Consider the following 16,032-nt stretch of genomic DNA (forward strand, 5'->3'; position numbering starts at 1 on the left):
GAAATCTGCCACCATACCTTTTGATCTGTTCAAGGCTATACTGTCTTGGCTCATGGTAAATGAGCATCTTTCTGCCATTTTGAATGACAAAGTGAAAATGGTTTCAGAAATCTTGGAACTGATGGATCAAATATTTGACCAGCGATTTTTGAACTGCTTATGTTTGGGTTGTGTCCTGGTCTTGGAGGGTTGGCACGTGGTAACTCTTTCTCTATTTCTTTTTTTTTACCTTATTTTCTTTGCTACTCTCCATCTGGAGAGCTTATCTGGAGTGGCCTGTGCCTGTTAAATCTAGTGGGACATCCACTGTCTTCACCAGGAATGCGAGGCCGTTCTCCCACTAACCGGAGGTTGTACGTGACCCGGTGTTCAGATGACGAGTGGGACCTGCTGGTCACTTGCTCCTGGCTCTGATGATATGCTAGTGTTGGACATCTCTTGTTATTGCTTGAGTATGCTTTCACCTATTTGCGTAAATGGACTTATGCTGTAGTCGCATTGCATCCTTTACGCATACTCTTTTTTTTTGGAATTTAGCATAGTAAAGATAGTATCTTACAAATGGGGAGGATTTGTGGCTTTGTAACCCTTGTGAAGCATCTTATAATGCTGCTTATTCGCTCTTTTTTAAAATTTCTATTAAAAACGAGAGCCAGCTAGGCAACTAGCATTTTCATAAAGAGATCAGCAATAGCAGCCTTCTTATTTCTATTAGAATATATTTCTTCCATTTCTTCTAAAGTAGATCTAAACCCAAACATTAAAATCTCATACAAGTTTTACATGGTAATGTAATTTGAAAAGTAACTCTGAAAGTAACTCTGAATTCATTAAAGCGGAGCTTCACCCAAAAAGGGGAAGCTCCGCTGGTCTGCCTCCTCTCCCCCTCCACTGGCACCTTTTTGGGGGGGGGTAGAGGGTACCTGGTTTTGACAGATACCCATTCCCACTTCCGGTTTAATTTGACGTGACGAATTGAGCTGGAAGTTCACCCTCCCCCCCTTCCCACAAGACAAGACCATAGTACTTTCCATTTAAAAAAATAATAATAATTAAACACACACACACACACACACACACACACACAGTAAGCACTTACAAAATCACTGTAAACACCATCCCTGAAATTGTGTCTCAGCCCACTTCTTATTCCCAGAGTAGTGACATCACTCCATGCCCTATACATTACATCTCTGCAACTTTCTCAGTACGGAGCTATTTATGGTGCTCCAGCAAACATCCATCATGGTCCAATTAACTGTGTGGGGTTTATATTCTATCTAATATATATATATATATATATATATATATATATATATATATATATATATATATATATATATATACACACACACACACACACACACACACACATACACACTTTTATGATTTCTTGCCCATTTTTCAGAGAATATGAATGACACAAAAACTTTTCCTTTCACTCATACTTCCATTTATTATCAAATCAACTGTGTTTAATCATAATGGCAACATAAACTACACAAATGACCCCGATCAAAAGTTTACATACCCCAGTTCTTAATACCGTGTATTGCCCCCTTTAACATCAATGACAGCTTGAAGTCTTTTGTGGTATTTGTGGAAGTGGCCCTTTATCTTCTCAGATGGTAAAGCTGCCCATTCCTCCAAATTCTTGGGCTGTCTTGCATGAACTGCACGTTTGAGATCTCCCCAGAGAGACTGAGATGGCCACTACAGAGCCTTCACTTTATTCTGCTGTAACTAATGACAGGTCGACTTGGCCTTGTGTTTTGGATCATTGGCATGTTGGCAGGGGTGGACTGACAATTAATGGGGCCCCCGGGCAATAGAAGATTATGGGGCCCCTGGGCTTACAGATGGCCACCATGCCAGGAAGCAGTGCAGAGGCTAAAGCAGCTAAAATCTCAGGATTTTCACATCAAAAGCATATCGGTTTCGGACATATCAAGGACAGATGTAAAAAAAACACAGATTATTACATACTGTCCCTGGTATTATTGAGCCTGGCAACCCTGATGGGGCCCCCTAGTGGCATGGGGCCTTCGGGCAGTGCCCACGAGTCCCAATGGTCAGTCCGCCCCTGCATGTTGGAATGTCCAAGTATGTCCCATGCGCAGCTTCCTGGCTGATGAATGCAAAGGTTTCCCCAGTATTTTTTGATAACATACTGCATTCATCTTGCCAACAATTTTGACCAAATTTCCTGTGCAAAATATCAGCGATCCACCTCCGTACCTTTCATCATAGGCCTTGTTGACTCCCCTCCAAATATAGCATTTATGGTTGTGGAAAAAAAAGCAATATTCTTTTGCTTTCCCCATTACTCAGAATCTAGAAACGTCAGTGCAGCACTGGATAAAAGATGTAAGGGTCTGTCAGGAGTCCAGAAACTCATTGAGATAGATATATATATTTATTTATTTATTTATTTATTTATTAGGGTTGTCTCGATACCACTTTTTTAGGACCGAGTACAAGTACCGATACTTTTTTTAAAATGTGTCCCCAAAAATGCAGCCATGTGTGCCCACAAATGCAGCCATGTCCCCCCATAAATGCAGCCATGTCTCCACAGAGAAAGCCAAGCCCCCCCCCCCCCGCCGCCACCTAATTAATCAGCGCGGGGAACATTACAGCTTTCATTTAAATAGCTGTGTGTTCCCTGCCGCACCATGTATAGCATAGCACCATGTGTGTGTGTATATATATACACACACACACACACACACACACACACACACACACACTAATTACAAGCAAACAGATCACAGGTGAGGATGGTTACCCTTAATAGCCATTCATACCCCTTTGTGTCAACTTGTGTGCATGTTATCAGGACACCAGGGTATGTAAACTTTTGATCCGGGTCATTTAGGTAGTTTTTGTTGCCATTATGATTTAAAAAAAAAAAAAAAAAAAGAGTAAACACAGTTGATTGATAATAAATGGCTTCAGCCAAACACTAACCATGAGTGAAATAAATATTTTTTGTGTTATCATTTATACAAAAAATTGCCAAGAAATCATAAATTCTGCCAGGGTATGTCAACTTATGAGTACAAGTGTGTGTGTATATATACACACACGTTAAATAGCGCTACACAATATTTTATGATTTACATTTTTTGCAAATACATTTGTATTAAGTGCTATTAGCTCAGTGGGGAAGAGGGCTATAGCAAATAAGAATATTGTATTTAAGACAGAAAATGAAATGCACCAAACACTTACGTGTGTATCTCTGGCTGTTCCACAAATCTTTCAGCACTAAAAAATAAGATATTTTCAGAAGACATGAATCTGATGGATCAATAGTGTTTTTGTTTATCTCTAGTTTTAATTGTCATTCATTGCAATAGTTTATTGAAACAAAATTCCACCCAAAATTATTTTTTTCACTTTGTTAAAGGCTGGGTTCACAACTATGCAAATTGGAATGCGGGTTTTTCTCCGCATTCCATTCGCATAGCAGGAGAATGTGATTGGTTCTCTATGGAGTGCGTTCACATATCTCCGCAGCAAGTCCGGTGCGTTTTGCAGGAAAAAAACGTGTGCCTGTTTTGGCCAGTTTCAGGTCAGAATTCGGACTTGAAATGGTGAACCAGGATGCACCGGACCCCTGCTGTGTGACAGATCTGTCTTAGTTGTGAACCCAGCCTCAAAGCAGCAACTTTCAATACTCCACTGCATAGTCAGAAATCTCCAGTACCAGGAGCATTCTACCTTATTAGGCATAGCAGTGATAAGCAGAACCTAGCTTTTCAGTAAAGCTTCAGATGTTATTGGCTAAAACTAAGCTGGAAAGAAGACTGCAGTAAAATACACAGGTGTTGACCAGAAATAAAAAGCAAAGGGAACTCGTATGATAGAGCAGCTAAGAACATTCTGACAACTTTGCAGAACACTAAGAAAATGTATCTAAATATTAAACTATTTATTTTTGTTTTGAATGGAGAAAAAAAAAAATACACAAAATCTGAAGTCTATTGAGGGGCACAGAAGGTCTTTCACCTTTGGGGTATACTGCCACCTACAGGAGGACTGACACTGGCAAACAAACTGAAAGATCTTATTTCCAAGTCTGGCATCAGATGAGGCTGAAACGTCCACTTGCCAGAGCTTGAGCAGGTGGCAGCCTTGCAAATCTAGGCAACACCTTATTTAATTGTCGAAAGGCCTAGAAGCACAGATCTAGCAGAGAGAACCTTGACAGAAAAGGGTGGAACACAATCCTTGAGACCATAAGCTCAGATGATGGTCTGCCTGAGCCACCTAGAGAGAATTACACACGCCTTATGGGGTCAATTCAAGATAACAAAAAGGTAATCACTCTAACTAATGGAAGCAGGGACTGAGAGACAGCCTCTCACAGCCTAAACCACATCCAGACAATGTATGGAAATTTCCCATTGAATAAAAAAAGCTAGACAGAGGGATGGGAGACCCATTTCCTGGTTGAGGTTAAAGACAGAAACTACTTTATCAGTCTGTCTAAATATCTGGGAAATTTAATTTGAGATGGGTTTGAAGTTCTCCTGTGGGAAAAAACTCTGGCCTGATCAATATCCAGGACTAGACTCAGACATGACACATAATCCAGCGCCAGTGTCTGAAGGTTCCAGATTCATTCAAGCTGCACTTTAGTCTGGACAGTTAAAACCACATTGTCCAACACAGCCTGCACTATCTATTCCTCTATAGGAGGTCATCTATGTATCCCACAGTGGGGATGTCACAAGAGAGCAGTAGGACCAATACTGGGGAAAGCACCTGGGTGAATACATAGCTGCAGACTGTTAGTTTAGGGGCCCCACAGCAGAGAATAGGAAACAATGATGTTCTGAAGCCAAAAAGTCTCCCTGATGAAGGAAGGCAATGGCAGACTGGTAGAGTTTTCAATTCAATTGCAGCACGCGGTTCGGGATCAGGGCGATGAGACTGGATGGACCTCATCGCCAACCCCTATTTTCACACCGATTTCCTCAGTAGAGCATGCTAAAGGTCTTTTATCTCAGTGATCCAATAGGTTATTGAGTGACTATTTGGATAGCTATCCCACCAAGGCTCAAGAGAGAGATGGGAGGGGGACATGAGATCACTGCCTGGTGATCAGTGGGGAGATGCGCTGTAGGCGATGGTAACTAGCTCCCTAATCTGGTCACAAAAACTATCCCAGTTGTACATAGTACTGAGATCCCATCTCACACCTGCTAAACTGTATAACATTGGCAAACTCACTGATCCCTTGTGCTATAGATGTAAATGGGAAAGGGGGACTTCAGCCACCTTCTTGGGAGATGCCCTAAACTAAATTGTTATTGGACAGCTGTCTTGGGTATTCCAATACTCTGTCCCACTAGACCCTAAATAATAGTATTTTTTAATACAGCTTACCTGTAAAAATCCTTTTCTTGGAAATACATCAAGGGACACAGAGCTCCCGCCCCACTCTTCGGTGTTAAACGCGGGACACTTATTGCTTTGCTACAAAATTTAGGTACTCTCCATTTGGGAGGGGTTATATAGGGGAGGAACTCAATTCTAATTGGGTTTGTCAGTGTCCAATCACCTGTGGTGACTACATAACCCATTAAGTAATTAAGGCTCTGTGTCCCGTGATGTATTCCCAAGAAAAGGATTTTACAGGTAAGCTGTATTACAAAATACTATTATTTAGGGTCTAGTGGGACAGAGGATTTCTTGCTCATACATCACGGGACACAGAGACTTAATTACTTAATAAAATGTCCCATAACAATGCTAAAATTGAGGGGAGGGAGACACAGATTAGAAATAAGACCACCATTAGGCCAGAGGATCTATACTGCTGCGGATCCTTGTACCCTCTCACATATACCTGGTAGAACGTAGCTCTAACATCATCTAGAGTGTAGAGACTCTTCCTCCGCAGACTGCGGATCTGGAAAAAAAGACTGTAGGGCTATATATTGATTCAGATGAAATCCTGAATCCACCTTGGGCAAAAAATTTGGGTGAGGACGCAGCACCACCCTATCATCATGAATAATCATATACAGTTCTTTACACAAAAGAGCCGTCAATTCCGATACCCTCCTTGCTGAGGATATGGCTATGAGAAAAAACAGCTTTTGCAAATTGCAGTAGCCTTCCCCCCCACTCGGCTGAGCGGGGGCAGTTCCTTCATAGGGAAGTTTTGGGGTTCTGCTTGGAAGACTTTGAACCCCAAGTCTTTTTCTGCCCTTCGGCTTGGCAGTGGGCCTTTCCCCTAGTGTTTAGACTGGGGAGGCCGTCGCCACTGCCTGGAGAATGAGGTTCCAGGGCTGGGGAAAGAGAACGCTTAAATGAAGGACGTTTACGCTTCTTTTTAACCGGCAACAGAGTAGACTTGCCTCCGGTAATCTTTTGGATGTATTTATCCAAATCATCCCCAAACAGGCTTCCTCCACCAAAGGGGAATGCCACCAAATATCTTTTGCAAGAAACCTCAGCTTCCCAATGCTTCAACCAAAGGGGCCCTTGCATAGATTCAAGAGGGATGCTTGCTGAACAGAGTCCATAATCGCATCAATCGTAAAACATGGGGCCTTAGGAAGGTCCTCATAAACCTCAATCTCCTCTGTAGGGAGGAGGTTAACTATCTGCTTCATCGGTTCCTTAATAAACTGACATATGCCAATCGCTGCAACTGCAGGTTGTACTACAGCCCCGGCCATAGAGGAGGAGGCTTTTAATAAAGATTCCAGCTTTTTATTAGTTGAATCCTTAAAGACCTGCATTGTCTATAGGACAAGTCAGGCTTTTGTTTGCACAAGAAATAGCTGCTATAGCAGGTACCCCCCCATTTCTTAGTGAAACCTTCCTCCATAGGATAAAGGAGGGAAAACTGCTTAGGAGGAGAAAACTGTTTATCTGGGTGAACCCAGTCATCATACATCAGTTTATCCAGCAAGGGATGAAATGGAAAGCAGCATGCAGCCTGTGGGGATTTCCGAGATCCCAAAAGAGGAAACAGAGGACATAGAAGTTTCAACTGGAGGCAATTTTTAAGTGGCACGCACCATCTCTGCATAATATTGTACCTACATCTTTAGCGACTGAGAGGTAGAAGGAATCTTCTCATCCTCCGAGTCCTCAGATTGCACCTGATCCTCATCTCCAGAAAGGGATTTTTCACCCTGAGAATGCTCATCTGATGAGAGAGCCAGAGCAGATGAAGGGGATCTACCCTGTTTTCTGCTACCTTTTAAGGAGGTTGCGATTATATCAGCAATCCTTCCTTCTAAGTCATCCAAAGCAACTTTCAAAGCATCCTCAGTGACGTAAACAGGAGCTGCCATAGGGGGAAGCTGCAAAACCAGACATGGGCACATGATCATCCTGTGAAGCTGCTACCATACTGACAGAGGGGGATGGTAAACTGCAGGCATGCTCAGAATCCTTAGCCATAAGCAGGGACTTCCTAGTGTCTTTTTCTAGCCCTTGTACCTCTTCTGGGGGACATAGTCCTATACTGCAAAGCAGAGGTAGTATCACAAAAATGCAATCACTGTAGTCTATAGTCTTACAATACGCAATATTAGCTCACTGCACAACCTGATGCAGAGTAGGAGTTTTAGGTTTGCCTGGTTCAATCCACAGTAATGCTTACAGCCCACAGCTCTGTGTCCATGCCGCTTACAGAAGGCTCTGGCGTGCTGGGCTGTTTAAACAAGCCTCTTGGCGCCTGCACACAGGCGTGCCATGCACGAGCAACCACGGCCCTCTCCACCTGCCTATAGACAGTTTGTAAGAATACACCAGGTATGCAACTTACTCCCTTTAGTGGTGAAAACCAGGTAAGACATCCTACTCACAGAAGATAACATTTTTTTTTAAATGATCCTCTCTTACCTTTATCCCCGCCGCAGGAAAGCTACTGAAATAGTAAATCCAGCCTTCACCCATCACGACGGGTAATGTTGTGCCAACCTTCAGGTTTCCATGGGTTCTTACTTAGAGAAACCTCATACCTGGACCTGTAGAAGACTCTGCCAGTAACCTTTCATGCCACAGTTGCATTAGTACACCAAAGCCTGGATCCCAGAGCCTAGACCTCCGCAGAGAGACATTACAGGCAAACCTCATTTCTTCTTTACACGAGGCCCAGGTACCACCCATCTTAGGCTTTTGATATCGGCCTGAGGCATGGATCCGGTTATAACTCCTAGGCCTCAGCAGAAGATCATCAAAAGAGCTTTTTCTTCTTAGCACATGTTCAACGTGACCAACCACCTTAGACACTGGCGAAAAAACTGAGGTACTCTCCATTTGGGAGGGGTTATATAGGGGAGGAACTCAATTCTAATTGGGTTTGCCAGTGTCCAATCACCTGTGGTGACTACATACCCATTAATTAAGGCTCTGTGTCCCGTTATGTATGAGCAAAAAATTGTCTGTTAGGTATGTTAAGAGATCTCATACCGAGTGGAGCTGCGGTGGCTCAACGCGATTGGCACTGCGCTGACAAGCCATTCACCTCTGCAGCTAGAGGTTCGGATCCCGGTCTCGGCTTCATGTGAATTGAGTTTGGTGGTCTCAGCCCGGCTCCCGGTGGGTGTGCTATGCAAGGTAAGCCTGTGCTTAGTACGCCCACCCCCCTCCCACAAAAACCACCACACCTACACACGCACTCTAAATTGGGTTAACACACGCACTTTGACCACGCGGTCTCTAAAGAGAGGCGAAGGACTAATGGGGCTGGTTGAGCGGGCTAATCCTCTCACTCCCTTATAGGGAGTCCCTCTGCCCCGTTGGGCTTCAAAGCGGAGCAGGTAGGGCGGGCTGTGTGGGAGGACCCCCTCACACACCCGCCATTGCCACCCGGGGCATGGAGAAAGGTGGCAGATTGCCTCTGGGGGAGGCCTGCCTACTCCCAACTCCTGCAGTCCGGCTCCTCTCTCGAGTACACGCACAAAATACATTTAAAAAAAAAAAGAGAGATCTCATACCGGAGGAGCCCACGAGAGTAGTGGATAATCGCGCTCTCTTCCAAGCCCGCAAAATACTTTTTTTGCTCTGGAAATCACCTGACCCTCCTTCACACCAAATGTTGGTAATGCACATGGGACATACCCTTATTTAAAAAAAAATGTGTACCAACACAGGGGATGCTCAGGAAAGTTTTGTGGTTTTATAGGTAAATCATCCTCTTTGTAATCTAAATGTAGGACTACGGGTGACTGCCACCGGCATGCATCCGTTATTGTTTGTTTTAAGTTCAATAAAAAAAAATCCATACATTGATAGACTTTTAGGAAATGGTCATGCAATGAAAAAAAAGAGGACACAGAGTGAAGGAAGACTATGACACACCCAGTGGATTCCATGCAAAAATTTTAAGTTTGGATGAAGACATTCAGTGTTTTGAGATACAGAGTGGGGTGGATGGTCTTGGATATGGCAACGTTGAAAAGGCTGGAGTAAAATTCTTGACACAGTCCTGCCACAGAAACTGTGGCAACTACACCTTGGACCTGAAGACTTGAGAGGCCTTGACAGGGGTCCACTAATCTCTGTTGTGACTAGCTACAATGATTTACCACATCAGGCCATTAAAAAGAAATGAATGAGATTACACCAAGGCTAAATATTTGAAACTGTTGCCTTACAGCTCTGGGATTCTGAGGTTAATTACAGTTAGAGACACTATATGCAAGGAGTTTGTTGTGTACTTGTAGGACTGTTAGGGACACTGCATCATGACCTCTATCGGGGTAGGGACTAACAAAAAATCATTAATTTAGCTGTAAAATGCTTTTGGCATTAAAATTAATATAGGTAATATTGTTAGTATGAATGTTCTATCATAGCTGAAAAATACTTGAGTCACCTCACCTTTCTTTTAATATAAACAGTGCACCAAGCTGGGCCAAAACTGTAGAGGCAAATACTGCAAGCACTTCAAATCGTTCAAACCTAAAAATGAGCAAGAATATAAATGTAGTGAGTTATATGGTGTATTTTTACAGAAATAGTTAACATAATGTTTACCAAAAAGTATGTTTATGTGATTTTCACAATTTATTTGCTTAGGTATTCCAAATTTTGATTACTTTGGATTACTTTGTGAGAGAGTTATGCCACGTACACACGATCGGAAATTCGACAAGAAAACCGTGGATTTTTTCTGACGGAATGTTGGCTCAAACTTTCGTTGCATACACACGATCACACAAATCTTGTCTGAAATTCTGACCGCCAAGAACGCAGTGACGTACAAGACATAAGACGAGCCGAGATCAATGAAGTTCAATAGGCAGTTCGGCTCTTTTGCTTGATAATGAGCATGCATGTTTTTTTTGTGCGTCAAAATTGCATACAGACGTGTGGATTTTCCCATAGGAACTTTTTTCCGTCGGGAAAAATGGAGAACCTGCTCTCAATCTTTTGTTGGCGGAAATTCCTACAGCAAAAGTCCGATAGTGCTTACACACGGTCGGAATTTCCAACCAAAAGCTCACATCAGACTTTTCTTGTCGGAATTTCCGATCGTGCGTACGCGTCATTATCCTTCAATTATTGCACCTACTCCCCCAAGTGCAGCCACCCTGGGTAAATATTTATTGTTCCCCTCCCCCTCCAGTGATATTCATTGTGAGACTGCAGTCTTTCACATTAATGGTCTCAGAGTGCGGTTTTGCCTGTGCATGCATGCCGTGGCCCATTCACTCCTATGTGAAAGCTGTACTCGTGGAAGCCTCCAGGTGACTACAGCTCTCCTGAATGAAGGAAAGGGCTGCAGAACATAGGCACAGGTAGAACAGGGCTAGAAAGGGATGTTTTTTATGGGAAAGGTTGTGGGGTCCTAGGTGGTGCTTCAATGAATATTGCTCCAATAGGGCAGAAGGCACAGTAAGTATTTAGGCAGGTGGTGCTCGATTACCAGGGCCGCCTTGTCCAAGTGCCAGAGCTTTTTTTTTTTTTTCCCCCTTTCTGCAATGTCTCAGTTCTGTACTTTCAGGGGAATCAAACTAAGCTTCTTGCACCATTATAACTGTCTGAAGTGGAATGTACCACATTAACTAAGCATATAGACCTGCTTCAGGTCTATCTGTGCCAGTTTCTATTTCAGAGTAAAATAGAAACTAGTGCAGGTCTTCACCCAATTAGTAGAGAGTGTTTTACTATATAGAAAACTGCCGCCGATTCCAGCCAGGTGTGACCTTGATGTACAGGATGTGCAGGCTTGTGTGCCTGTTGCTAATTAGCAGCAGCAACTGCTCCAATTTATGCATAGAAGAGAGGTGCAAGCTTGTGCCAGTTCTAAATTAAATAGTATTTTTCTTTAAAATATTAAACATGTCATAGTTAACTGCTCTGAGCAATGGTTCTGAAAAGACACCAGCTGTGTCTCCACACATCCTGGAATCCTTGGTGGCTGCAATCATGTCATCAAAAGCAAGCCGCAGCCGAATCCGAAAACCCAGCGATCCGGGAAGGGGCGGATCACGTACTTGCCTGATGCCATCTTGCCTTCTAACACTGGGACAGCTACACAGCATGCATCAGCCATGCAGTCCATGAGCTCAGTGTTTCTCACTGCTACTGGGTCTGCTCTGTTGAGCCTTCTGACCAGCGGAGGCGTAAGCCGACACCATGACTAAGCCGATTTTGGATGCCATAGCTGGGTTTAAATCAGCCCTCATGCTTGGGATCGATCATCTGGCCTCTGAGTGCACCCTGATTAGACATGATTTAGACAAGTTTAAAGGCAGACTGAAGAAGAGGATTGTAGAGGCTCAGTGGAAGATGTAAAGGGCTCACATGTGGCACAACTGGCTGATCTTCAATCTGTGGTGAAATCCTTTACTAACAAGATGGAGAATGCAGAAAACAGACAAAGAAGAAACAACGTTTGAATGGTGGGTCTGCCGGAGGGGGCAGAAGGCTCCCAGCTGGCGAACTTTGCTGAGCAGTTCTTCATGAAGCTCTTGGATATGGCGGACATGCCTACCTATGTGGTAAAAAGGGCTCACAGAGTCCCCATGGGTAATTGCCCTTCTGGCACTCCACTTCATACATTTCCGAGATAGAGATCGGACACTGGCTGAAGCCAGGAAGCAGGAGGAACTCACATTTGAAAACGCAAAAGGTGATGCTCTTTCCAGACTTCTCATAAATGCTGCAGTTCCTTTAATGATGACCGTCGCACACACTGTGAGAAGAAAATCATTGCATGCTCTATCCTAGTCTACCGACGGCCCCCTACCAAGGTACTGTCCGTTTCTTTGACACTCCCGTGGAGGCCAGTGACTGGATTGAAACACTGAGCATCCAAGCCTTCTTGGAAGTGGAGCTTCTTCATGTTGTGCCTTGCTGCTGTATATTCCAGCCACGTTTTTTTTTTTGGGGGGGGGGGGGGGGATTTTCGTTTCTGCGCTTTGTTTTTATTTGGCTTATCGTTGAACTACCATTCAACAGATTGCATTGCCTCGTACACACGATCAGTTTTCCCGACAAGAAAAGTGTGATGCAAGGTTTTTGTCAGGAATCCTGACCCTGTATATGCTCCATCACACTTTTTCTGTCAGTTTTCCTGCCAATAAAAGATTGAGAGCAGGATCTGTATGCAATTACGACGCACAAAAAAAATGCGCATGCTCAGAATCAAGCAGAAGAACTGAATTGCCTACTGAACTTCATTGATCTCGGCTCGTCGTACGTGTTGTACGTCACCACGTTCCTGATGATCGGAATTTCAGAAAAGATTAGTGTGACCGTGTGTATGCAAGAAAAATTTCAGACATTTTCCTGCTGAAAAAAAACGTGATTTTCCTGTCTGAAAAACTGATCGTGTGTACGAGGCATTAGACTATTATGGGTGGTATTCCTTTTTCCTATTTGAGCAGACTTCTGGTCTGGTATCTTTCATTCTAAGAATGGGCTCTACCTGCTTTATAACTGTTACAAGACTTCAAGAAGCTTCAGTTTGTTGGGGACACATTCTCTTAAATATACGGCTAATTAAGGGGTGAATATAGTGTCCTAGTTCAGAGTTCTGTTTACACAGCAGCGGGGGTTAGGTTTGTTTTCTGTCTATTGCCTATGTCTATTACCGGGGTACTGTGGTGCTCCCGCTGAACAATTTGTGAATGGTATTTAAGATTTGAAGGTGGCTGCTATCATTTAGGGGTTCTATGACTTTCAAATTGCCTAATGACAGTGTCAATGCTTAATGTGATTTCCTGTAACATACAGGGATTAAATGACAAATTTAGGAGAGCCTGGATGTTTTAATGTCTGAAACCTGTAGTGTTTCGGCAAGAGGCACACCTGGATGGTAAAAAGGGTTTTAGCCTTATGCAGATCCTGAATTTCTAAAGCACTACATACTTTACCCAGGGGGGGTTTCTACCTTAACAAGTAAGGCTGTGCCTAGTACCATTCATCAAGTTGTCTCAGACCCGGGGGGGGGGGGGATGTTATTTATTTGTAGTTGCTGATTTTTATTACGTGTAAAATAGTTTGGTTAATGTTTACTACTTTACCCACCTCCTTTTCAGGTACAACCGCTGTATGACTTAATTAGTAAACTGGCTCCTTTCATGCACTTCCCTGTGCTGATGGCGAGGGACTTTAAATACTGCTCCAAAGCTCTTCTAATCCTACCAGAGCTTTGACCTTTGAGTTCTTTCAATGGATTAACACTGCTTATTTGACTAAGTTGTGGCGTTGGAAGATTTCATAGGCGAGAAGCTATTCACATTTGTCCAAAACTCATAGACCTTTATCTAGAATTGAGGTAGGGGAGGTGCATGGCATTTAAACCCTGGATGGTTGGAGGTGGAGGCAGTAACAACGCAAGATTACCCCTGACCTTGATCAGTACTAAAAGGATAATTTAGATACTGCAGGCCCCACGATAGTGTGGGACGCCTACAAGACGTGTATGTGTGGCCACTATATTTCAGCCATTAAGAGTGCCAGAAAATATTATAATGCCACATTACAGGAAAAGGAACACGAATGTGAGGCTTCACATTCGTCCTTACCTACGGCTGGCACATATACAGATTTATTAAAGGCCCGTTAAAAACTTGACCCTGTTTTTTACAGAGTTGGCACAGACCTCCCTGGTTCGGAGGACAGAGTCATTGTTCGACCAAGGTGACAAGAATGGCAAACTGGAGGTAGACATTACGAATGAACAAATAGAGCTGGCCAATAGAGTATTCCCTCCCTATATATAAATCTCCCGGACAGGATGGGTTTTCTATTGCATGGTAAAGGTGTTAGTTCCAGGACTCCAATAGTTTTTCAATACTGTTTAGATAATGGAGTACTTCCTTCCTCCTTGATGGGGGCTCATGTTATTCTACTTCCCAAGCCAGGTAAGTACCTATTGGAATGTTCCTCCTATAGGCCATTTGCCCTTCTGAACTAAGATCTAAAAAGGTATTAACTAAAGTTTTAGCAAGGCTACCTCGTGTTATTTCCACACTGGTGGATATTGACCAAACAGGGTTTATAACTAAAAAAATAAAAAATAAATCTACCGACACTAATTTGAGGAGGTTTTTTTTTTTTGCATTGGTGGTCTGGGCACTTGGGGTTGAAGGAATCCATGAGTGTACTGCTATTTATGCGGATGGCGTTACTATTTTTGCAAGATCTTTGACATTTTAACAGTGGCCCAGATTCAAAGAGATTTGCTCTTTTTTTGCGGAGGCACAGGGCAACGATTTTGCCCTGCACCCCCGCAAATTTGCGCCGCTGCCCTCGATTCACGGAGCAGAAGCTCCGTAAATTGCGAGGGCGCGCCGGCAAAATTGCCCGGCGTAAGCGCGCGCAATGTAAATGATCCCGCCGGGGGCGGGAATCATTTAAATTAGGCGCGCTCCCGCGCCGAGCGCATGCTCCGTCGGGAAACTTTCCCGACGTGCATTGCGGAAAATGATGTCCCAAGGACGTAATTTGCTTCAAAGTGAACGTGAATGGCGTCCAGCGCCATTCACGAATCACTTACGCAAACAACGTAAAATTTGAACGTCGCGACGCGGGAAGGGCGGGTATACTTTAGCATTGGCTGCCCCTACTATTAGAAGGGGCAGCCTTACGCTAAAGACGCCGTACGGAAACTCCGTACCTTGCGTACGCAGGGCCCGCGCAACTTTGAGAATCGGTGTTAGTATGAAATTTGCATACTATACGCTGATCACAATGGGAGCGCCTCCTAGCGATCAACGCAAGAATGCAGCCTAAAATCAGCGTGGCATAAGAGCCTTATGCCACGCAGATTTTAGGCTGCAGTCGGCGTTACGATGTTCCTGAATCAGGAGCATTCGTAACGCCGGAGCAAGTAAGCAATTGCGCTGCGTAACCTATGGTTACGCAGGCGCAATTGCTTACTGAATCTGGGCCAATGTATGCATGGTTTTCAGGTCTCAGCGTTGACTGGACTAAGTCAAGTGTAATGCCAATTGATGCTGGGGTGCAATCATATGCCGATCCTGATATTCCTATTGCGTGGGTATCCAAAATGTACTTATTTTGGTATTCAGATATCACCTAGGATAGGGGACTATATGTCGCTCAATTTATTACCCTTGATACCCATTGTTAACCGTAGATTGGAGGCTTGGTGATATTTACCACAGTCATTAAATTGGAAGATTAAATCTTCTCAAAATGTAAATATTACCACCGTTTTTGTATTTCCTTCGCAATTCTCCAGTCTGGGTCCCACAAGCTTACTTTAACCAGTTGCTGACCGCCTACCACATATTTACTATGGCAGGTCAGCTCTATTGCGCAAAATTACGTACCTGTACGTGATTTTGTGCAATAACCACGGGGGGGGGGGGGGTGGACACACTAATTGACTCCCCCCGTGGCCAATCAGCGGATGCGATGTCCGCCCAGCCACCCGTGATCACTCCCCACAGAGATAGAATGACAGGCATGAACACTGATCTTGCGTTCCTGTTAATCAGGAACATGGGACACTGTGTCCATGCAGTGAGCCCATCCACCCCCCCAGTAAGAAAGCACATACAAGGAACACACTTT

General features: G+C 43.8%; 1 protein-coding gene across 1 annotated transcript in view; it reads right to left on the bottom strand.

Moving 5' to 3' along the window:
- The window catches only part of SLC30A6 (solute carrier family 30 member 6), a 123,198-nt gene that overhangs the window by 66,060 nt on the left and 41,106 nt on the right, over positions 1–16,032 (bottom strand). The window contains exons 6-7 of the mRNA XM_040350761.1: positions 9,859–9,939; positions 3,235–3,270 (exon numbers count right to left, since the gene is read on the bottom strand). Of these exons, the coding sequence (XP_040206695.1) occupies positions 3,235–3,270; positions 9,859–9,939 (117 nt within the window). The remainder of the gene's footprint in view (positions 1–3,234; positions 3,271–9,858; positions 9,940–16,032) is intronic.

This window comes from Rana temporaria, chromosome 4 (assembly GCF_905171775.1).
Source record: "Rana temporaria chromosome 4, aRanTem1.1, whole genome shotgun sequence".
NCBI classification, from domain to species: domain Eukaryota; kingdom Metazoa; phylum Chordata; class Amphibia; order Anura; family Ranidae; genus Rana; species Rana temporaria.